Here is a 24,943-nt window from a genome sequence, read left to right on the forward strand (position 1 = left end):
CTTCTCCTGGTCTCCCATGCAGGTGCAGGGCCCAAGTACTTGGGCCATCCTCCACTGCCCTCCCGGGCCACAGCAGAGAGCTGGACAGGAAGACGAGCGACCGGGACAGGATCTGGCACCCCGACCGGGACTAGAACACACTGTGCCGGCACCGCAGGTGGAGGATTAACCTATTGACCCGTGGTGCTGGCCTAGATCCTTCTCTTTCATGTGTGCAATTCAAGTAGGAGAGGGGCTAGAGTGGTACTGGAGCTAAGATGCTTTCCTGGTATGGAGATAAAAACAAAATGCCTTTGCCTGATACATGGAAGTTCACATTTGTTTAAAACCAAGGTATTGCTTCTGAGTTCTCATTAATCATATAGGTACATGCTAATGAACTTGCACTTATATGTTTGCTATTCTGAATCAAAGCAACTTTCAAAAATCTCTGGAAAATTACAACACAATTTGAGTTGACTCTTTTAGTATAAGTGGATTTTGTTATACCTGGATTTCATTTCTGCTTCTGTAACTAGTTGTTTACTTTTACGGGCCAATTGGTTTTCCAGACCTCTTGAAAATGTAAGTTGTGTTGGGAATAAAAGTCCCAGAAAAACAAATTCCTCTTTCAAAATCCTGAAACAGGAGTGGCCTATCCTTTGCTTGCTACATGAGTTCGAAGCTCTGCTTTACCCACCTCCAGCCATTGTGGCCATTTGGGGAAAGCATGGAAGATCTCTTTCTATGTCTCTCCCTCTCTGTCCATTGTTGAGTCTTTCAAATAGATAAATATAAACCTTTTATTTAAAACTCAATGGAAAATGGAACTAAAAAATAAATTTATTTTGATGCAAAAATTTTTGGAAATCTGGGTAATTTATTCATAATATGCAACTTCCATGAACTTTTTTCAAGACCCTCTGAAGATATTCATCAGTGCTTATAAGTAAATGCTTAACCAAGTACATCAGGACCATATATCTGTTTGGTCAATCTTTTCTTTTTTAAAAAAGATTTATGTATGTATGTATTTGAAAGATAGAGTTACAGAGAGGCAGAGAGAAAGGGAGAGAGAGGACTTCCATCTGCTGGTTCACTCCCCAGATGACCACAAAAGCAAGAGCTGGGATGATCTGAAGCCAGGAGTCAGGAGCTTCTTCCAGATCTCTCATGTGGGTGCAGGGGCTCAAAGACTTAAGCCATCTTCTCCTGCCTTCCCATAGCAGAGAGATGGATTGGAAGTGGAGGAGCTAGGATTCGAACCGGTGCCCACATGGGAATTCCAGCACTGCAGGCAGCGGCTTTACTGGCTATGCCACAGTGCTGGCCCCTGCTTGGTCAATCTTAAGCATCTATCATGATCAAACAGCTACAATGGGAGGTGAGAAGCCAGCAAACCAGATTTAAGCTTTGTCCTCATAGCATTTACAAGAATACACTGATACAAAGCCATGCCCATTTTCTTAGATGTTTGGCTAATTAATGCCAGGTAGATGAATTATACCTAAAGTCTAACCATAATAATTCCAAAAATTTTTCTACTTCTAAACTGCAATTTTCATTAATCAACAAATAAAACTGACCAGTTCAAGGAAACAAATGAGGCCAAGAGGCCAAATATGATTACAATTTACAGATGATCCATGAGGCTTTAAACCATGTGCTAAATAGAGAAAAGTCAAGGAACTTACTTGAACATGGTTGACTCAGAATGTAAGTTTGTTTTAACCACAGAATCTCAAATCACTTCTAAATCAAGAATCCTGGAAACAAGATGATACTGATTTGGGATTTGTGCTCACTTAGTTAACATACATTTCCAATGACTCTATTAGTCATTGTCACTACATCTATAATTCTATAGATAATAAATATGTATGACTTAAGAATCTCATTGCTGGGACTGGTGCTGTGGCGTAGAGGGTAAAAGCCACCGCCTGTAGTGGCAACATCCCATGTGGGCTCTGGTTTGAGTCCCATCTGCTCCATTTTTGATCCAGCTCTCTGCTATGGCCTGGGAAAGCAGAAGATGGTCCAAGTCCTTAGGCCCCTGCACCTGCGTGAGAGACCCAAAAGAAGCTCCTGGCTCCTGTCTATGGATCAGCACAGCTCTGGCCACTGCGACCACCTGGGAAGTGAACCAGCAGATGGAAGACCTCTCTTGCTCTTTTTCTCTCTCTTTGTAACTCTGCCTTACAAATAAATAAATCTTTTTTTTTTTAAAAGAACTTCACTTCCTTTTGTTTACATAATAAATGTTTTTAGTATACTCTAATTTCTTAGAAAATCATATTCAGAAAAAAAGCATATTTAATAGAACACAAGCACACTTAATTTCATTTTCTACTAGATCAGTTTTTAGATCTTAATGTATTTTTGTATATTTTCAAGATTTTTTTTCATGTCCTTCAACTTTGACCTCATGGACACAGTGATCAGTAATAGTCCAATTCCTAGATGCAGGAGACCACCAGGGACTAATGGGAGTAACTGGACTGCAAGAAACACGTCCTACAGTTTCAAAACAGAACTACATTTCATTTGGCACACAAAGGGCATTGGATGAGTGAGTGAAGAATATTAAAGTCACAGACCACCTGCACCAGTCTATTCTGTTATTACTATTTTTGAGGGGCCAAATAACACCATATGTGGCTGATAAAGCAAAAGTAAATGTTTAAACTGTATATATGGTTATATATTTTAGTTATTAATGAACATTATTTAGAACTTGAACACTGAAAAGCATATCAAAGCGTAAATATGCTCTTTAATTTGATGAGTTTTCTCAGGCATCAGCCATCCACTTTATTAGGCAGACAAGATATTCTTCAGCTTTAAGACATAATATCTTTTACTTTTTTCAAATGGAGGCTAATTTTAATCCTATGCTTTTGAAAATGGACTCAGGACAGGACTGTGATGCTTATCTATTCACCCTCCCCAATCACTGAAAATAAAAAATAAGCCCTCAAAACATGAATGCTGATTGAAACAAAGGTTTGGCTTCATTTTGAAATGCAAGGATACTTTTACAACCATACCGACTGTGACTTCTACGTTAATTCAGACTGGGTCTTTGGTGCCAGGGAATGGACAAGGTTTTGACTATCCTTCTTGCTACCTGCAGTAGAATGATCACTTGTTTCCACCAGGCCATCGTCCTCAGTCCTGTCGTCTCTGTGCGCTTTGCAGTCCAAGTTTGGGCTGTAGTGTCGGGGTTTCATCAGCAGGGATTTCCTTTTGTTGACTGGGACCCCCAGAGCCTGCTCTTCAGCTCTCCTCTTCTTCGCCACGGAGCAATCATATGCAACACTGCAGTGATTGGGGCAAATTGAGAACATGGTAAAACAGTGTTCTCTGCTGTCCGGCATTAGACTTTCATGAGGTGTAACCCAAAGCCTTTGGAAACTTGGGACTGGAGGTTTAGGGTTAGTAGTTGGCACTGACAGAAACAGCCCATCCATGGAATCCATTGAACTGTGTGGATTCTCTTTTACTGCCTATCAGAAGAGTTGTTTTTTTTTTTTTTTTTTTTAATGAAAAATCATCCTTAATCCCGAGTAAGCATATGTTAATCTGTGCTTTGCCTGGCACTACACTAAATACCCAGGGAGGGATGAAACAAGATTTGCACTGCCTTGCTAATCCTAAGAAACAGCTAATGTGGAAAATATACCACCAGATGCAAAAACTGTGTCCAGTATGGATATATCACATGCTTTCAAATAGTGGTTGGCTACTGAAACTGCTTATCTGTATCACAGTTGTGCCTCAAACTTGAGATGCCACACATCTTGGGCTTTGACTTGAAAGAACGGGACATCAGGTGGGCAAGGGGACAAGTTATGAACACTCAATCAACCCACCTCCAGTCATCCAAACACACAAAAATAGTGAAAAGATGCTACATGGCATGCTGCCTTTTGATTCTCACCCACTTGGCACATGGAACAAACAAATACAAGCAGGAGAAATAAGATTATATTTCACAAAAATGGACAATAGTTTATTCTTGCTCCACTTCTCACATGGTTTTATTTGGAAATACTCCAGAGGGTGGCTTTTTGAAAATAGATTTCTTACATATAGCTCACTCAGAATTAATGCAGATCACTGTGTGGGTGAAGTTAAGAAACATTCTTTTGGCAAGGTCTGTGAAGAGCAGAGAGTTTAGCCTACATTGATTCTATGAAAGATATTTGTTAAATGTTCTTTTAAGAAACATGGTGCAGCGTTAGTTGAAAAGATCCAGTGGAGGGAATTCTAAAGTCACAGCAACAAGGTGTTGCTTTCTCCATCTCTGAAAGGTGATTTAATTCTCAGTAGTATCACTAAGTATACAAATACTTTAAATTGTTGCTTACAAACAGCAGTGCAAAGATGGTGGCATATTCATGAAAATTACTTGGTTACTGACATAGATGAATTCTGAAATCTATATTCGATTCGAGATCTCCCAAGGGAGAAGTGTCATTCCTTACAGGAAAAATAAATGATTCTAGGAGGAAAGGTAATTCAAGAGTTAGAAAACTCTCAAAAAAAAAAAAAAAAAAGATGATGAATTAGAGAACTGAAAATTTTCCTGGTAAGAAGAATGAATTTTCTAAACTAATGTGCTTTCACAAAACATCTTTGAGGAACCCAAATTTAAAGTGATAATGTAGAGCAAAATAAAACAAAACCCAATGACTATGCCAGTCAAAAAATGCCCTTCTAAGATGACTATACACAAAGCAAAGACCCACCAGGGCTGAATCTGCTGGTTTGTTAAGGAAATACAGGTCTACCCCACACTGTGATGATCTAATGAGAGTGAGCCTGAGAAGCAGAGGGACCCTTCCACCTGCCTTCCAAGAGGACTGGCTTTTGAAGAAGGAGGGGCAGGAGAAGTTTGGGGTGCAGTGGGGAGGGTAGAGTTTCTAGATATGTGCAGAGTTCAAGAAATTCCCTAAAATTGTTAGTCTCCTAAATCAAGTGAACTTCCTCAACAAAATGCTCAGAAAATATACAAGTAAGATCACTAAACCTTAATCACAAACCAAGAAGACTTGTAGAAAATGGGAGTGGCTCCTGGATCATTGAGATATCAAAGCAGAGAAAGAATATGGATCTTGAACATTGTAGTGACTTAACCACATCATTGGCATTGGGAAAGAGCCTAACCAAATGTATTAGAATGAAGATTTGTCAGATTTCTGATTTCAGGCATTTTGTGTAAGTACCTAGAAATGGCATAATTGTTAATCACTGATGGTTCTGTATTTGAGGAACTTGTATACTATTTTCCATGTTCATAACAGCACTCTTTACAATAGCCAAGACTTGGAAACAACCTAAACACCTATGGACAGAAGAATGGATAAAGAAAATCTGGTGTAGACATACAATAGCACATTATTCAGCCTTAAAAAAGAAGGAAATACTGCAATATGTAATAGTATGAATGAATCTTCAGGATATTACTTTGAGTAAAATAAGCTAGACACAGAAAGATAAATATTGCATTTATTTATATTCACTTACATAAATTTCTAAAGTAGCCAAACTGCTAGAACCAGAAAGTAGACGAGTAGTTGCCAGGGGCTGGGGGATGGGGAATTACTCATCAAAAGGCTTGAAGTTTCAGTTAAACAAGATGAGTAAATCCTAGAGTCCCACAGTGCAACATCATACCTATAGTCAACAAGAATGTATGACACACTCCAACATTTAAACAAAGAAAGAATGGGATGGGCAGGCATTATGGCTCAGTGGATTAAACCACCACTTGGAATGCTCACATCCCATATTGAAGTGCCTGGATTTGATTCTTGCATTTGCTTCTAATACAGCTTCCTGCTAATATGCTCCCTGGGAGACAGCAGGTGATGGCTCAAGTACTTGAGTCTCTGTCACTTATGTGGGAGACCTTATCTTTTTCTTTTTGAAGAGAAGCTTTTTTAAGAGTAAGATTTTATATTTTATTTAGGTGAGATGTAGAGTTATAGAGAGAGGGAGAAATTGAGAGAAAGGTTCACTCCCCAAATGGCTGCAATGGCTGAAGCAGAGCTAATCTGAAGCCAGGAGCTTCTCTGGGTTTCCTACATGAGTGCAGACTCCCAAACACTTGGGTCATCTTCCACTGCTTTCCAAGGCCATAAGCAGAGAGCTGGATTGGAAGAGGAGCAGCTGGGACATGAACTAGTGTCTATATGGGATACTGGCACCCCAGGCGGAGACTTAGCCTACTATGCCACAGTGTCAGCCCCTCATATGGGAGACTTGAATGGAGTGTCTGGTTTCTGGCTTCAACCAGGCCCAACCCAAGCTGTTTTCAGCAACTGGGGAGTGAACTAGCAAATGAAAGATCCTTTTGTCTCACTCTCTCTCTGTCTCTCCCTTGCTAGGCCTTTCAAATCAATAAAAATAAACAAATAAACTTTAAAAAAATAAAGAAGAAAGAGAAAGGGAAGAGAGGGAGGGAGAGGAAGAAGAGGAGAAAGAGAAGAAGAGAAGGTGACGGAGGAAGAAGAGAAAGGGGAAGAAGACTCTTGGGCATCAAAGAACATCGGTCAATGAGATGTAGGGTGCTGTGGGTGGTTGACAAGGACAAGAGAGTTGACAATTAGACTGGTTTCTTTTGATGCTTGAGGTGATGAATGGAGCTGAACACTTATGACCTATAATATCCTTATGAACTTTATCTGATTAATATTATCATGCAAATTTACTTACAAAGACAAATAACATTCTCCAGAATTATGTGACTGCTTACTGATAGGGTTGATATTTGAACCCTCCTATACTGCACCCCAGGATTCAAGTCCTTTCTTCACATTATCCAATCAAGAAAATAAGTTTGGGTAATTCCTGTAAGCATTTGACAACTAATACACAGTTATTTTTAAGTGTTGAAATTTAACTGAAATGTGATCCCTGTTAAACATAAGAGTGGGAATAAGAGAGGGAAGAGATGTACAATTTGGGACATGCTCACGCTGACTTGCCCCAAATGGTAGAGTTAGAAACATACCAGGGGACTCCAATTTAATCCCATCAAGGTGGCATGTACCAATGCCATCTCACTAGTCCAAGTGATCAATTTCAGTTCACAATTGATCATAATGACAGGACTAAGAGTCAAAGGGAGCACATAAACAAGTCTAGTACCTGCTAATACTAACCGATAGAATAAATAAAGGGGAGAGTGATCCAATATGGGAAGCGAGATACTCAGCAGACTCATAGAATGGCGGATGTCCTAAACAGCACTCTGGCCTCAGAATCAGCCCTAAGGGCATTCCGATCTGGCTGAAAAGCCCATGAGAGTATTTCAGGCATAGAAAGCCAAGACCCTCTGGCAAAAAACAAAAAAACAAAAAACAAAAAACAAAAAAAACAAAACAAAAAAACAAAACCTAAATGAAAGATCTCTGTGAGTGAGATTCCAGTGGAAAGAACAGGTCTTCAAAGAAGGAGGTACCTTTCTCTGAAGGGAGGAGAGAACCTCCACTTTGACTATGACCTTGTCTAAACAAGATAAGAGTCGGAGAACTCAAGGGGCTTCCATAGCCTTGGAAACTCATGACTTGGTGCATAGGGAGATTACTGATGCCACAAACAGGAGTGTCAATTTGTAAAGTCAACAACAGGAGTCACTGTGCACTTACTCCTCATGTAGGATCTCTGTCCTTAATGTGCTGTACATTGAGGCTTAATGCTATAACGAGTACTCAAACAGTATATTTCACTTTGTGTTTCTATGGGGGTGCAAACTGTTGAAATCTTTACTTAATGTATACTAAACTGATCTTCTGTTAAAAAAAAAAAGAGAAGAAATTATCAATTCCCAACTTGACTCTCACTGGGATTAAACATGACAATAGGCCTGATCTGATTTCATCATCATTTAAAAAATCATGTATTATTTTTCACTTTATGTTTCTGTGTGGGAGCAAACTGTTGAAATCTTTACTTAATGTATGCTAAACTGATCTTCTGTATATAAAGAGAATTGAAAATGAATCTTGATATGAATGGAAGGGGAGAGGGAGTGGGAAAGGGGAGGGTTGCGGGTGGGAGGGACATTATGGGGGGGAAGCCATTGTAATCCATAAGCCGTACTTTGGAAATTTATATTCATTAAATAAAAGTTAAAAAAAGGAAGAAAGAAATAGACCCTGGAGAAAACAGGCACGTCTCTAGCCAGAAGGAAGGTTCCTGTCCCTGCACCTTGTCCAGAGATTTGGGCATGAATATACAGACAGGACAGTCATTCACTCTGAGGATGATGCTGAGCTGCAGAATGAAAGCCATGTTTCCAAATGCAATGGAGACCTCCCTTGCCTCCCACTGGCCCCCTCAAGCTCTCCTCCAAGTGTCCTTAGCCTGGAGCAAGCGGTAGAATGACCCAGTGAGGTGACATACAACGGTAACAAAAATCAAGTTCAGTATTTGGGTCCAAATAATAGTTGTGCAAGTGTAGGATGGAGAGATGTGTAATGTTTTACCAAAAGTACAAATGTAGCTTAGCAAATCATTGTATTTGATTGTAAGGTTATATGAAATAGCTTCAGAAAGCTGTGAAGTATGAAACACATAGCTGAATTCTTTGAAACATCCAACTCCTCATCTATTAAACAAGACTAATAATTTCTTTATCACATGTTTTGTAGATGAAGTAAACCAAATCTGTGATGGTAGTGACAAAAACAGGTGAAAATCGAGGGGTCTGACTCCCAGCTCAGTGCTCCCTGGATTCCATCCGCACTGGTGAGCTGTTATTTTGCAGCATTGCAAACTCTCACCCAGAAACACAACACAGATGTATGCATGCCTGCATGTCCATAAATGCATTCTCCTTTTTTACATATTATTTATATTTACATAAATTGCCTTAGATTTAGCGGTAACATTTGCTTTAAATCTCACATTCTGTGCATTTTTCTCTTGCAAAATACCCACGGCCCAGGCAGCATTTGGAGCTAAAATGAAAGGCTTTATAATAAATATTACCCTTTGTGTGTGCATGGAAAATGGTCCCTTTTCCCAGTTTTCCCTGAGGGCACACTATTTTGGCTTTATTGTGACACTTCACTGTGACACCGCAATGAGGGAAAGCCATGCTTTACATGTCACTGAGAGAAATGCCACAAAATGCTAACATATCTTCTCAAGGTTGCCAGAAATCATTTCCACTGGGTTGTGTTTTCCCATCTGCGGAGCTCTGAAATGTTAAGGAAATAAATGAGCTCTATTATCTATATTTTTCTAGTAGATGAGAAAAAAAGAAAAAAATACACTCAGTCCTGCATTTATTGTTCTATTCAATCAAACTGTTGCTTTAAACATCCAGAGTTCCCCAGGGAAGTTTATCACTGCACCAAGTATCTTTCCATACCATATTTCAGGTTTTGACTTTATTAGAATATCTGCAAATATCTGTATTTTTATCTAGGAAAAACTTTCTGGTTTTATATTTGAGAAATGCTTCATTTTAGAAAATTTGGAAACAGTATTCTCTTTGATGACAAGGTATGACTGTGACTGAGTATTTTTTTGAAAAATCATTGAGGCAAACCACAATCAGATATTAATGATAGAGTAATACTAGAACTACATGTAAAGTCAGATGCATTGAGCTTTCAGTTACAGAAAAGGCACAGCACATTAGGAAACTGTGAGACCCCAATATCTGTCTAATAAGTACAGTTTTTCAGTTTCTTTTCTATACCATTAAATTTCCAGTGTAAGTTATATGACAAATTTAAAATATAGGTTCAGCAGCAGATTCTCTGAACAAATACCCCCAAAATAATAAAACAGAGAAGTAAATGGAGATTGGTGACTCCTGAATCCAAAGAAACCATTTACATGCTCCAAAATTTTCAGGGAAATTCTTAAGCAGCTATTCTGACTGATTTTTCTAATTAGGCAGAGCCCTACAGACTCATTCAAAGGAGCCAAGAAGTAAGTATGAACTTGAGTCAAGACTAAGAAGATTGACTGAAAAAAAGCTGATAATTAAAAAAAAGAAAAATAAATTTTATTTGTAGAGACATGATTGTGTATCAGTCCAAAATAATTTACAGATAAAATTTCAACATAAGGAAATAAATTCATGAGGTCACTATTTAAAAATTGATTGTTTTCTATAAACTATTAATAAACAGTTAGAAAACAAAGTCATCTACAATAGCATGGAAATATGAAATACCAAGGAATAAATCTAACAAAAGATACAAAATATATACAAAACCAAGAACATACTTACAAAATTAAAGAAGACCTAAAAAATGGAGAGGTGTAAAATGTTTCCAAATTAATTTCTTAGATTCAATTCCTATCAAAACTTGAAGAGGAATTTTTTTTGTTTAGAAATTAATAAGTTTGTTCCACAATTTGTGTGGAAATGAAATGAGCCAAGCACAGCAAAGACAATCTTGAAGAACAAAAAGAAAAATGAAAGGCTTATTGGGAGGGAATTTAAAAAAAAAAATGGAAAAAATGGAATTAAAAGGCAGGTTTATTTTGGTTCAAAAATAATTGAAATTCATGTGCACTTTTTTCATAATACTATTTTTCCATGAAACTTTGAACTTCTTGCATCTTGGGTGTAAATTTTATCACAAAACTAGTCCTTGAGATAGAGAGTGTACCAATCAGAATTAATGTTCCATCTTTGGTTCCAGAAATAGTCTCACACATAGATAATCAATTTGACATAAAATGGTCATTGGGGAAAGAGTTGTTTCTTCAGCAATGGTGTTAGATCAGTTGTATATCTATCTTAAAAAAGGCTCAGCTTATACTCACAGTATTGATGTCCACCCTTATCTGCTATTTCATTTTCCAGTTACTCATGGTCAACCACAATCCAAAAAAATATTAAGGGGAAACTGCAGGAATAAACAATTCCTAAATCTTCAATTGTGCACCATTCTGAATAATATGATGAACTGTCATAGCATCCTGCATCCCATTCAGGATGTGAATCACTCCTCTCATCCAGCATATATACATTGTCTGTGCTACCTGCCCCTTAGTCATGTGGAAGCCATGCAGATGGTCACACCAATTGTTTCTGTATCACAGTGCTTGTGCTCAGATAGCCTTTACTTTACTTAACAATGGCCCAGAGACCTGAGTAGCAATGCTGGAAATTTAGATATGCTAAATAGAAGCTGAAAAGTGCTTTCTCCAAGTGAAAACTTGAAGTTCTTGACTAAATAGGAAAACACACCCACACCCACACAGAGTATATATAAAGGTTAGGCACTACCCATGATTTCAGGCATCCATCTGGGGTCTTGAAGGATATCTCCCATGGGATTCAATTCCAGGAGGATTACAGATTTAAAATGTGCACTATGAAACAATCAAGGTTCTAGAAGAAATGCCAAAAAAAAATCTTCACAGCCTTGGAGTATACAAAGATTTCGCAAGAAGTTTAAAAAGATACATGAATACATGGAAAGGCTGATAAATTAGAACACATTAACACTTTGATTTATCTGAAGATAGCAGTCAATAACACAGCCAGTCAGGGGAGACCCTAAAAAGCTTTCCAGACCATCAGTCTTACTTTGTAAGAAATGAAGCCATTTGATGAAATTTGTTCCATTTAGAATATAATCTTCGGCCGGCGCAGTGGCTCACTAGGCTAATCCTCCACCTGTAGCACCAGCACTCCAGGTTCTAGTCCCGGTTTGGGCGCCGGATTCTGTCCTGGTTGCTCCTCTTCCAGTCCAGCTTTCTGCTGTGGCCCAGGAAGGCAATGGAGGATGGCCCAAGTACTTGGGACCTGCACCTGCGTGGGAGACCAGGAGGAAGCACCTGGCACCTGGCTCCTGGCTTCGGATCGGCACAGCACGCCAACTGTAGCAGCCATTTGGGGGGTGAACCAATGGAAAAGGAAGACCTTTCTGTCTGTCTCTCTCCCTCTCACTAACTCTGCCTGTCAAAAAAAAAAAAAAAAAAGAATATAATCCTCAACTTTTTCCTAAAGGATAGTTGACCATTATGTTGAGATACTGGTGGAAAATTTGCTTGGACTCAGGAGAGGACAGAATTTTTTATGCACTGAGCACAAAATAAGGTAAGTTTAAAGAGAAGTGAAGTTCTTTTAGTTGAAGTTGCTTTGCAAACGTCTTTAAGTGACACTGATGAGTACATTTTGCCTAATCATCCAATATGCAAAATATTTAAGAACCATGTCTGAGTTCATTTGCATTCCTCACTGCAATACTAAGGCAAATACAATCTTTACCTAGAATAGTGATTAGTAATTAATGCAACTGACTTTTGTATTTACTGTTTTTGTATAGTTCTAGATAAAGTAAAACAACAATTTTTCAGTAAGATCAGTGCATATGTACAGTACTATTTCCCAGTTTATGTATTTATAAGGATAGTTACACATTGAATAAATATGTAATTAGAAACAAATTAACATTTGTTTAGCAATATTCTAAATTTCAAGGAAATAGTTGGAAAACTATCTTTCTAGAGTTTGTATTACACAGAAAAGAGAACAAATTTGTAATTGAATAAAATACATGGGTATTTGAAGATAAGTGCTTGGGAAAAAATAAAGTAGAAAAGGAGAATAGGGTCACAACTTCAGATAAGGTGTTCAGGAGAGGCCCCACTCAGAAGATTAAATTTTGGTAATATCTGAAGGAAGGCTGTGAGAAAACATGCTAGAACATGGGGAGGGGGTGGAATTATAGGCAGCAGGAGAAGGAAGTGCACAGGTCCCCAGTACTGTGCATGGCCTGTTTGATAACAACACAGCAAGCGAGTTGGGAAGAACTAGGAGACCAGGTCAGAAAAACAAAGTATCTGATCTGGATGATGTGGAGGACCACAGACCATTTTTGGAACTTTCACTCTGAGTGAGGTATGAAAACTTTTTAGGATTCTGACATGTTCTGGGTTGTAGTTTATGAAGATTACACTGGCTTCTTTATTGAGAACAGACTGAAGGTGGCAAGGCTAGAAACATAGTGGTCACAAGGTTATTGCAAAAAAACAGATGAAAGATGATGGCGGGTTCATACTATGATACTACCAGTATATATATATATATATATATATATATATATATATATATGGGGGGGAGAGAGAGAGAGAGAGAACAGGCAATCAGATTCTGAATATACTTGAAAGAGGAAGCAGGTACAGTTAATGGACGATTAGATATGCAATGTGAGAGAAAGTGAGAAACCAAAGAGAACAGCAAGGTTTTTGGCTTAAGACCTGGAACCCAGTGGTTACCATTGCTGAGATGGGAAAGATTCAAACAAGCAGGATTTGCAAGAGTTGACCAGGAATTCAATCTGGAATATGTTAAATTTGACAAGCTTACTGCATACAGAAGCAGAGTAGGAACATTTTAGTTGATATACTCAAAATATTAAATCTCAGGAGTGCCCTGGATCCATGAACTCAGAAGTCCTGTTCTCCCTGTATTTGATGAAGATAATGCAGAAGCTGCTTCTTCTTCTTTTTTTTTTTTTTTTTTTTTTTTTGCAAGATAAGGCATACTTCCACCTCCCCTTTTTGCCCCCTGAACAATAACAAGGTCAACACACAACATCACTTGGCTTGCTAAGGGTAGGAAGGGTCTACATGCCAAATGAGCTGCAGGATGGAACTAATATGTATGGCAGGAGCAGAAGGAGTGCATATGGGCTGGATCCTGGGGGTGCTGGATCAAATGGATGGAATATCAAGCTGGGTAAGGGAAAGTTGGTGTGGAAGCCATCTCTCATGTTATAGGATTTAACACCCTGTCAAGGACCCTGGGAGATGGTACTCATACTCTGCTAGATCGGCTCTTGGAAGCTAGTGGAGCAGTGGCTCACACTAATTAGCAATTTTAGAACATCCGTTGCCAATAATAAGGAAGAGATTGAAAGGTTCAGAGAAATGCTGTTCCAGAATTGTTATCTTACAAAGCCCAGAAGACCCACCCTCCTTCCTCCCCACCCCTTGAAAAAAAATCACAACTCCTGTCTGAGTCTGGAACACAATGACTAAAGGAGAGGCCACTTTCCCTTGAGGAAGGCCCCTGAAACATCAAATCGGTACAGAGTAATGCCCCCTATCCCAAATCCTTTCCCATAAGGATCTATGATCATTTACTTGGAGAACAATTCTCCAAGGAGAAATGATTGCACATGCACTTCAAAGACTGTGGACCCAGTGTCCCAGATGATATCTTGTAGGGGATGAAGCTTTTCAGTGGTTCCTCTTAGAGTGGGAGGATGTGGGGAAGCTCATAAACACAACCCTGTCCCAGAGTGTGTCCTGGCTCATGAAAGTACCTCATGGTTATACCACTAGTCTCAGCATGAAAAGCTCTTTGTGTGTGTGTGTGTGTGTGTGTGTGTGTGTATACTAGAACGTGGATACATTGGGATATATTCCTCTAATAAAGTGGAAATCCTAAATTAATCCTCCAAAACATCTTCCTTCTATCACCAGTATAGTAAATTCAAAACATTATATTCTAGAGGGAAGATCATAGATTAATACCATCCTGGTCCCTGCTGCTCTTCTATTTAATCTGCCAGTGTAGACTCTACAAGACTGATCCTGGACATGAACAGAGGGTTACCTCAAACTCAGACAAGTAATAATTTCAACTGTAGCTGCTATGACAAAATATAGGGTACTTGCTTGAATGGATTAATGTAGGTTGAGCATCCTTACTCTAATACGAAATCTGAATTCTTCTAAAATCTGAAACTTTTTGAGTACAGACATGATTCCACAAAGGGAAAATTTCACACCTGATGTCACGTGATGAGCTACAGTCACAAGTGCAGGGCCAGTGTTGTGGCACAGCAGATAAAGGTCCCTGCAAAGCCAGCATCTCACATGGGCACCAGTTTGAGCCCTGGTGCTCCACTTCTGATACAGCTCTCTTTTTAAACTTTTTTAAAAGATTTTTATTTTATTATTTATTTGAGAGGTAGAGTTACAGACAGAGAGAGGTAGAGACAGAGAGAAAGGTCTTCCATCTGCTGTTTCACTCCCCAAATGGCCACAACAGCTGGAACTGGGGTGATCTGAAGCCATGAGTCAGGAGCTTCTTCTGGTTTCCCATGTAGGTGCAGGGGCTCAAGCACTTGAGTCATCTTCTGCTGCTTTCCCAGGCCATAAGCAGAGAGCTGGATTGGAAGAGGAGCAGCCAGAACACAAACAGGTGCCCATATGGGATGCTGGCACTGGAGGAAGAGACAGCCCTCTATGCCACAGCACCAGCCCACAGCTACCTTGTAATGGCCTAGGAAAAGTAGGAGAAAATGGTACCTCCCATCTGGAGCAGCCCTGCCATATGAACCAATGGATGAAAGATTTCTATCTCTCCTCTCTCTCTCTCTCTCTCTCTCTCTCAATCTCTTTCTCTCTCTCTCCCTCCATCTCTGTAACTTTGACTTTTAAATAAATAAATGAGTCTTTAAATAAAAAACCCGTAAGTGTGCTATAATTTATCAAATTACCTTCAGACTGTGAAAGTGAAATTCAAACACACTTTTTTTGTTTAGATTTGGGTTCTTTCCCCATGTTATCTCATTATGCTTATGCAAATATTCCAAATTCCAATAAATAAATAGATCTGACATCAGAAGCAATTCTAGTTCCAAACATTTCAGATAAGAGATATTCAACTTGTGCACGTCCCTGTTAAGGCAAATACATTATTTTCTATTCATATCAGGAAGCAGAACCAGGAGCAGTTACCATTCTGCTGATAAGGCAAAGAGTGTAGATTTATGATCTTGCTGAGAGTTGTGCCAACTCTGTTGCCCTTTGTCATGGTAGAAGTTGAAGGGAGCTGGATAATCTCAACATCCCACAAATCAACATACTATGAAATAATATTGATGACATCATGCTAAGAAGAGCAGATAGACACAAACTGGCAAGTATTTGGGAGGTTTTGGCAAGATATCTGTGTTTGAGAGGTGGAAGAAAAATCCAACAATGTTTCAGAGCACACCATATCAGTGAAGTGTTTAGGGAGTCAGTGGTCTGCAGCAAGCTAGCATGAGCCTGTTTATGATAATGTACATTGTACTGCATTTCACACTTCCACTACCAAGAAGGAAGTATAATGACAAATTTGCCTTTTTTTTTGGTCCTGGGGATCACATATCCCACACTTGGGAGTACTGTTCTAATTCACTTATTGAGAGACAAAGATGATCATCAGTTTTGAATGGGCTGTAGAACAAGTCCAGGCTGCAACATGGGAAGCCTTGTTTCTTGGGCTGTATAACCTGGTAGAGCCCATCATTTGTTTAAGTATTTGTGATAGAAAAAGATGCCAATGGAATGTACGACAAGATCTAATGAAAGAATCACAACACAGACCCACAGGGCACTTGAGCAAGGCCATGTCATTTGCAGCAGAAAATTATGCACTACTAGAAAAATAGCCTATACAGAGACAGAATCCCTGGTCATGGGGTCAGAGCTGATCAACATGAGCTGGAGTCTGTTAGCTCCAACCAGTTATAATGTTATTATGTCCAGACTCCCTTGATATCCTCTACTATCATACCTTGTCCTCAACTACCACGGGTGGGTTATGTGAGAGGACTCCTGAATGTCAGCTACAAGGGGAAAAAAGGGTTAACTTAGTTTATAAACAAGATGACTTAGCACTTGCACGCAATATGAAACTGGCTTGCAGGTCACCACTTAGGGTTGGTTGTGAAAGGAGCAGAAGAGAAGAAATCTTCCCAAAGGACAAAGTAACCAGGCAGGGAAGGGATGCAACTCATTCTCAATTTTTTTTTTTTTGACAGGCACAGTGGACAGTGAGAAAGGAGAGAGAGAGAGACAGAGAGAAAGGTCTTCCTTTGCCATTGGTTCACCCTCCAACGGCCGCTGTGGCCTGCGCGCTGTGGCCTGCGCACTGCGGCCGGCGCATCACGCTGATCCAAAGGCAGGAGCCAGGTGCTTCTCCTGGTCTCCCATGGGGTGCAGGGCCCAAGCACTTGGGCTATCCTCCACTGAACTCCCAGGCCATAGCAGAGAGCTGGCCTGGAAGAGGGGCAACTGGGACAGAATCCGGCGCCCTGACCGGGACTAGAACCCAGTGTGCCGGCGCCGCATGGTGGAGAATTAGCCTGTTGAGCCATGGCGCCAGCCTCATTCTCAATTTTCTATGTAGAGAAAAGTAGACAAAGGAAGAAAATATGTGATTTGTGAGCAAAGTGAATAGCTTAGCTGGTAAGGTACGGACTGAAATTTTGTAATAGGAAAATAATAGGTTTAGCTGGGAGATTAAGGACAAGGAGGTCTGAGGGAAAGGTGTATATATGGGTAGACTTACAAGACTTAGCATGAAATGTGAAGATCTTAACCTTGCATAGCAACCCACTCACAGAAAGCATATGCCATGGAAAAGGCATTAAACCACAAATCACACAGAATGATCTGGTCAGATGAAGCCATTCAGCTTCCGTCTTCAGCCTTCCCATGGATGGCACAAGAGGGTCATGAATGAAGCAGCACCAGCAGCAGGATTGAAATATTGAATGGGCCCAGTAGCACAGGATCCCATGAAGACTAAAAACGCTACTCCCACAGGTCCAAGTCCAATCTGCTTTCCAGTATGGCACCATTCCTGGAGGAAACTAAGCACCCACTAGACTTGTATCAATCTAGAAGGGCTAGCAGTCCAATTTGAATGGAATTTGAAGAGATTCTGAGTAAGGGTTTGCCTTTCTTGCCTTCAAAGCCTCAGCGGGTACAATGGAGAGCAAATAGAATATCTGTTCTACCAACAGGAAATCCTCATATGTCTCCTCAGACCAAGTGGCGCACTTAATTTAACAATCATAGGGACACAATCACAGTACTCACTGATACTGGCCTGATAGAGCAAGGAGATAGTCTCTTGAAGGCATAGTTGAGATGTTAGCTTGGGGGTGCTACCTTGTGAGCATGAGGTGTCTTCCTGGGAGGCAATATATACTTTCAGTTAACAACAATTACATAAGGCTATGTCTCTAATAGTCTGAATATATGGGTCCGAGAACTAAGAAGAGGAATTAGGCGTTATGGGGTTTGTCATGACTCCCAGTGAACAACTTGAAAGGCTTCCATATTTAGGGAAGAATGCTTCCACCAGGTGCCACAGTAGGAGTCCTGTTAAATGTAAAATCTGAAGACCACTCCATCACTTAAGCTTCTTGTTTTGAGAGATCATCAGGCAAGGAAAAGTCACCGTCCTGGCAGGAGAAATTGGCACTTATCACTGGGTGTGGTAGAGCTGCTAATACACCTTGAGGGCAGGAAAGGATACACTTGGCACCCAAGGGATTTACTGACTGTTCCAGGCCCAGATTTCACAGCAAACAAACAGGGCAACAACCAGAGAATCTGTAGATCATGGTGGCCAGGGGCTCAGATCCCTTAGGAATGAAGAAAGTCTTAGTCATGCCATCAAGTAAGCCATGTAGACCAGCAGAGGTACTTGGCAAGGATGAAGGGACTAGCAGGAAGAGTAGGAGGAAAATGATCTTAATACACAAAGTAAGTGGGTTAGTGGATACTGTAATGGATACTGTGATGTGTCTCTACCCTCTTCTCCCTCCAGGAGTCAAGTACTCATTCCCCTCTGTTGGGAGTGGTGGGAACCAATGTGACTTCCCTGAGTCAATCTCTAGAATTTTCCTTCAGCCAGAGAGCCATCTATCTTCAAATCACACCCCCAGGGAATAGCCAGTATTTACTCTGGCCTTAGGAAAGGCCAACTCTGAAGAGCAATCTAACATCAGAGTTCTCAGCAGGATTGGCTGAGGCTTCTGTTGTAACTGCATTGCAATTAGGCTTCTCCCTCTGCCCAAGCTCACTTCTCTTATACCCAGCATATATGGTTCCTGAAAGCAGGTCCCCAAAACCTTGTGCATACAAATCCCTGTCTCAGAGTCTGATGTCCACTGAGGTTAAGATGTAAGGAGATCTTGGGTATTAAGGCCATACTCCTTCTCACATCTTTATTCTGGTTGATTCCCTCCCAGACCCCTGAATGAGGAGGGTGAGGTGAAGGCCTGATGTATGTGGGTTTGCTTTTGACCCCATCTGAAGCCAGAATGCAAAGACAAAATTATAATAATCCCACAGAAAACCAACAGATATAGATGCTTTTGACATGAAAGACTAATGGTGAAAAAATATGCCAGGATGTGTGACAACACAGTGAATTTCTTTGACATACGGTTGTCATATGGTTCCACTGGGATATCCATGCATGACGAGTCTTCAAAATTATATATTCAATTTTAAAATCTAAAACAAAATCACATATTCCAGTGACTTTTTCAAAGAGATGCTATCATATCAGTGTAATAAAATATATAAAAGAATAAGATGTGTTCTCTATTTGTCAATAATTCACAATGGAACCAGAGAGAAAGTAAATACAACAGACAACAATAACTAACAGGAAAGAATACACAATTAAATTTGAAACCAGTGACATATGCAGTAGTTGATACAGAGGGTGGGAGAGGAGGTAGACAGGGTAGTTCTAATAGACAATCAAGTCTACTTTTAAAATACCCCTCACTGAAATCTAAGAACCTCACTGCTTTAAGTAAAACATAACCTAAACATTATGTACTAACAAGATGAATGAAGTATCCTAAATTCATGAATCATCTCTGGTAAAAACTTAGACAACTGGGCACACATGTCCTAGGGCAAGGACATGGTGAGACATGATGTCACATTTGATGAAATGCTATAGTTTCTCTGTACTTTTTTAAAAAAAATTTGGAGCATGGTCATCATACTTCTTGTATCCCTCCACCCTAATACACTGTGCTGTGGGATACAGAGACAATTTAAAAGCATTGACGTGCTCTGCCCTTTTAGACAATCAAGAGACAGGACCCTAGGGAAAAGTTCAAGCCCTAGCCCCACACAATCATTTGAAAGAGGCTTGGTGATTCCTAAGAGAGTAATGGTGCACAAAAATATTACATAGCGAGGATTGTGGAGTTATTGTTAATTCTGGAAGGATAATTCCAGGATTCCAGGAGCCAATTCTCTCAGCTATGTCTTAAAAACTTTGTGACCATACTCATGTTTACAGAGCTCTGTCAAGCTATAGTGCCCAGCAGTAAACCTGTAATTTAAGCTTTTCCTATTACTCATGTCATAAATCCAGCTTCTAATAAGTTGTTGCTGTTTATCGATGGTTGGTTTGCTGTCATGGAACACTGATTCCATTGGCAAGGTTATTTGATAATATCAGGTTTATAAGAGAGGAGAAATTTTTTTCCACAAGGCCAGAGCTAATAGAAGCTTTTTCCTTATTTAATTGGGATTAAGTTTTATGAGAAATAAATTAATTGTCTAACATCCACAACAGAGTTTTTCCATGAAATGGTTGAGTGGTTAAAAGCCACATTGCAATAATAATAAAGGGAATAAGAAACTTCCTCTGAACCCAAGGTACTAGGTAAGTGCCATTAAGAAGTATCTGATAAACCTGCAGTTCCCTTCCATGCCTGGTGAATACTCTTTTCTGATGTCTTTATGGAAACAACTTGCTTCTATGCCAACATAGCATTTGGCATTTACCTTGCTTATAAAACTTATCTCTGAATTACAATTGTCTCCTCCCTGTAACCTGGAAACATGTAAAAAAGAACAGACACTGTTTCTTGTTCATTTTCCTATCTCCTGTGCATAAAATAAGCTTGTGTCTTAGTAACATACTAGGTAAATCTTCATTAAAGGTGAACCCCACCCAGATATAAGCACATAAAAGTGAACCATAGTGCCATGCCAACGCTACCTTTCTTCAGGAGATGCCTCAAAAGCCACCCATTGAATGCACAGATGAGGGGCTGGCCCACCCATCTGAGGATGAGCATTCACTGATCCCTATGTACCCTGACAACAGGGTGTATTTTTTCAAGATGATCAAAAAAAAAAAAGAGACATTGAAAAAGAGATGGAAGGTAAGTTGGCAAGTGAGTCAAGAAATCCCAAACTGACCAAATGTGCACGACACTGTGAACTATCAGTTCCAAACTCCACTCTCCAGGACTGAAGACCAGCCACATAGTTTTGAAGATAATTCAATCCTCACAAGAACCAAGTTTTTAAAGACACAACTACTCAATCATTAACTAAAACACTAAGCTTATACCAAAATTGAGAATAGAGTCCAAAGAAAACATAAATTTCCTCCAATTTATACCGAAAGGCAAACAATGTGTGTTATTTAAATAATGTGGGTACTACCAATTCCTCTCTTTAATTGCTCATAGATTGCACAATTCAGTTAATGTACAGCCACAGCTTAACCATACAAGACATAAATAGTTCTTAGGCCTCTTCAGAAACATGAGTTCATGACTCATAAGGATTTTCATAAAAGAGTAGAAGTTGAACATACTAAGATAAACTGAGAAAATTAGTAAGAGATGGATATCATGTGGATTTTTAAATCAAGACACTTAAAGAACTTAGAATTTAAATACAAAGGGAGACTCTGGATGTGAGGGTGATCTGGCTGCGGCATCTGTCACCCCATTGACAGGGTTAATTCGGCCGATCTGGCTGGCTAGGGTGGGTGTCTCCTTCTTCCCTCACTGCTCCATGTCCGCTCCTCCTGAAGCTCCGTGCTTGGTCGAAGAGGATGACCTTCCCTACTAGAGAGGACCGGTCTTCAGTCATGGTTGTGCAAGTGGTTGTGCTCCCCTGCTAGAACCTTCAAACAAGCTCTCAAAGGGAGACTTGTTCTTGTCTTTTGCTAGTAAATTTTGCTTCATTAAAATCACACTGTTATTTTACTTTAATGAGTAATGCTTTAAAATACTTTCTATTAGGTATGTAAAGTAATGATACATACAATGCTACTTCAAGATGTTCATGGAAATGATAATTAAAAGATAAGTTTGTTTTAGGGGCCAGCACTGTGGCACAGGGTTTAAGCCATCACTTGTAATGCGGGTATCCCATATTAGTGATGGTTTGAATCCTGGCTGCTCCACTTCCCATCCAGCTTCCTGCTAATGCTATCTGGGAAGATGATGGCTAACCTGGGAAGAAGAAGCAGAAGATGGCTCAAGTGTTTGGGCCCCTGCCACCCATGTGGGAGACCCAGATGGAGTTTCTGGCTCCCAAGCATTATGGCCACGTGGGGAGTGACCCCATCCCTCTGCCCATTGCTCTGGCTTTTAAACAAACAAATAAATAAATAAAATACCTATTTTTAAAAGATAAGTTTATTTTGGTGCAAAATACTTTTTAGTCCATGCAAATGATTAGTCTTCAAAATGTTCATGAAAAAATGTGAATTATGAAAAAATTATGTTTAAAATTTCAAAATATTTTTCTACCAAAATAAACTTACCTTTTAATTCCACTTTGCACAAACACTTTGTAGTCCCTGTATATGTGGTTTTCTTTTCTTTTTAAAATTTTATTTATTAGTTTCATTTATTTTAGAGTCAGGGAGATAGAGACAGAGAAATTTCATCAGCCGGTTCACTCCCCAAATGCCCACATAATCTGTGACTGGGTCAAGCTGAAGCCAGGAGCCTGGAAGTCAACCTGGGTTTCCCATGTGAGTGGCAGAGACCCAAGTACTTGAGCCATCACCTGCTGCCTCCCAGAGTCCACAATAGCAGGAAGCTGGATCAGAAGCAGAACTAGGACTCAAGCCCAGGTCTACAATATAGGGGTCTGGCATCAAAAGTGCTGTCTTAATCTCTGTAGCAAATTCCCACCCCACATGTATGGTTTTCTATTTATTTTGCTAAAAAGAAGTGTAAAACTAAATATATCAAAATATAAAGATTTTGCTTTGATTATGGAGAAATATAAAAATGAAATTTACATAATTAATGTACATTTGTCTTATCAAAATGACTACTTTTGGGGGGAAGTGTGTGTGTGTGTGTGTTTTTTTAAGATTTATGTATTCATTTGAAAGGCAGAGTCACAGAGATGCAGAAGCAGAGAGAGAAAAAGAGGTCTTCCACTTGCTGGTTCATGCCCCAGACAGCCACAACAGCTGGAGCTGCGCTAATCCGAAGCCAGGAGCCAGGAGCTTTCTCCAGGTCTCCCATGTGGGTGCAGGAGCCCAAGGACTTGGTCCATCTTCTACTGCTTTCCCAGACCATAGCAGAGAGCTGGATTGAATTGGAGCAGCCAGGACTCAAACCGGTGTCCTTGTGAGATACCAGCACTGTGGCAGTGGCTTTACCTGCTTTGCCACATTGTTGGCTCCGGAGAAGAGGTATTTAAAATAATCTTCCATTTAAATAAATTCAAAATAAGATTATTGCATCATCTTAGTGATCTTTGGTAAGTATTTCATTACAGATTGTTTCTGTTAAAAAATTTAAATGTGAGTGAATAACAGAAGCAGCTTAACAATTTCAGTTAAATGGTTTCATTGAACTGAATTCAAAGGAACTCCTTTTTACTTTACTTAGTCAATTATCTGAATTCTTTTTTCTTTCCCTTGAAGTTTGTGTTTCTAAACAAAAAAGAAAATAATGGGAGCAGTGGAATTCCACGATAATGGGAATAAAAACCCTGTACTTATTTTTAAATATAATATTCTTAGAGGACCACATACATTCCAATTTTTAGTGTGTGTTTACAAATACCCAAAAGAAACAGAAGTGTGCTCTCCTTTCATTTCCCCAGCACAGTATTTTATCTGATCTGAAATAGCAATTGTGCTACCAGCAGATATTTTGTTACCAGAATACGATTACAAACATGGTTAAATTTAAAAAGCAGGTGACTCAGGGGCTCTGAAGCATGGTGCGCACGAGGGGATGGTGTTTGGAGTGAGTGGGAGGCGCGCTGGTGTCTGCTCTTCCCTCTGCTGCCAAGGCTGGGTCTACAGCGCCATACCCACAAGGAGCAACCAACCCTAGTGGCTTTTCCCAGGTGGAAAAACGCTGTGAAGCTGGAAACCTCCAAATGCAAAGGAAAAGAAATCTAAAAACGCTAATATCATCATACTACAGACCTCCCTGCAGAGGCTGGTGGGACTTAGTTTCTCAGCTTCATGCTGGTGCAGACAAGATGCGCCCGCCGTGGGAAGCATTTTCGGGACTTTGAATTTGGCTCCCTTCTTGAGCCATAGCTGGCGGGGGACAGGTCACTCTTAAAAGAGCTTCGCTGTATGGCTCTGCTGCAGAGTGCGGTGGGTCATGGACATCCATTGCACTGTGAACTTAATGATATATTTAATGGCTATGGATGGAAACATTGGGCCTCAGAACCATTGAAAGCCAAGCAGTGCCCAGCTCCCAAAATCACCTCCATGAATGATGCAGAAAACTTCATGCTTTTCTCCCTGCATGCATTCTGTTTTGTCTTACTTGGTGGTGTCTTACTGAGAAGGTCTGTGGGGACTGATGTCCTGGGTATCTTCTCCCCGGCTTTTGGATCTCAGGGTAGCACAGTATCCAGGGCTGCCAGAGGTCAGGGCCTATCTGTCAGGTCTCTGCAAGCCAGAGGGAGCTCCTTCTGCAGTCAGAGGAGAAAACTTGCATGGCCTTCCAAGGCAGGAGAAGCACTTAACTTTGGAACCAATGTTGGAGTCATCGCAGTTACTTTATAAACAGTACACAAACTTGAAATTTTATTGCAGGTTGTTAATGGAAGGCAGAACCAGTATGAAATGGGTACTGGCAAAACTCCATTTTGAAAACTCCATTTCAGCTCCCATTTTTGAATGGTTGCATCACAATGGCGTGAGACTGACTGTAAAACGCAATTAGGAAAAGGTCTTTTCTGAAGTTACTCTTGGCCAAAGATAACACAGGTAATTAATATTTCATTTGTGTCCCTAAACTCAAGTTTGGTTGAATTAGCCAGAGTTAATCTCTATTATGCACCATGACCAAATCGACCAAGGATTGAATTCTTATGTCTGTGATGCAGGCACATCTTTACCGATCACAATGATCTC

The 24,943-nt window shown here is 40.0% G+C and overlaps 1 protein-coding gene across 2 annotated transcripts in view; it reads right to left on the bottom strand.

Annotated features, from left to right (window-relative positions):
- ST18 (ST18 C2H2C-type zinc finger transcription factor) overlaps positions 1-24,943 on the bottom strand; it is a 159,863-nt gene that overhangs the window by 72,995 nt on the left and 61,925 nt on the right. For both annotated transcript variants that reach the window (XM_017341297.4, XM_017341299.4), the window contains exon 9: positions 3,107-3,297. In XM_017341297.4, the coding sequence (XP_017196786.3) occupies positions 3,107-3,297 (191 nt within the window). The remainder of the gene's footprint in view (positions 1-3,106; positions 3,298-24,943) is intronic.

This window comes from Oryctolagus cuniculus, chromosome 6, assembly GCF_051225735.1.
Source record: "Oryctolagus cuniculus isolate XC-2025 breed Fujian yellow rabbit chromosome 6, ASM5122573v1, whole genome shotgun sequence".
NCBI lineage: Eukaryota > Metazoa > Chordata > Mammalia > Lagomorpha > Leporidae > Oryctolagus > Oryctolagus cuniculus.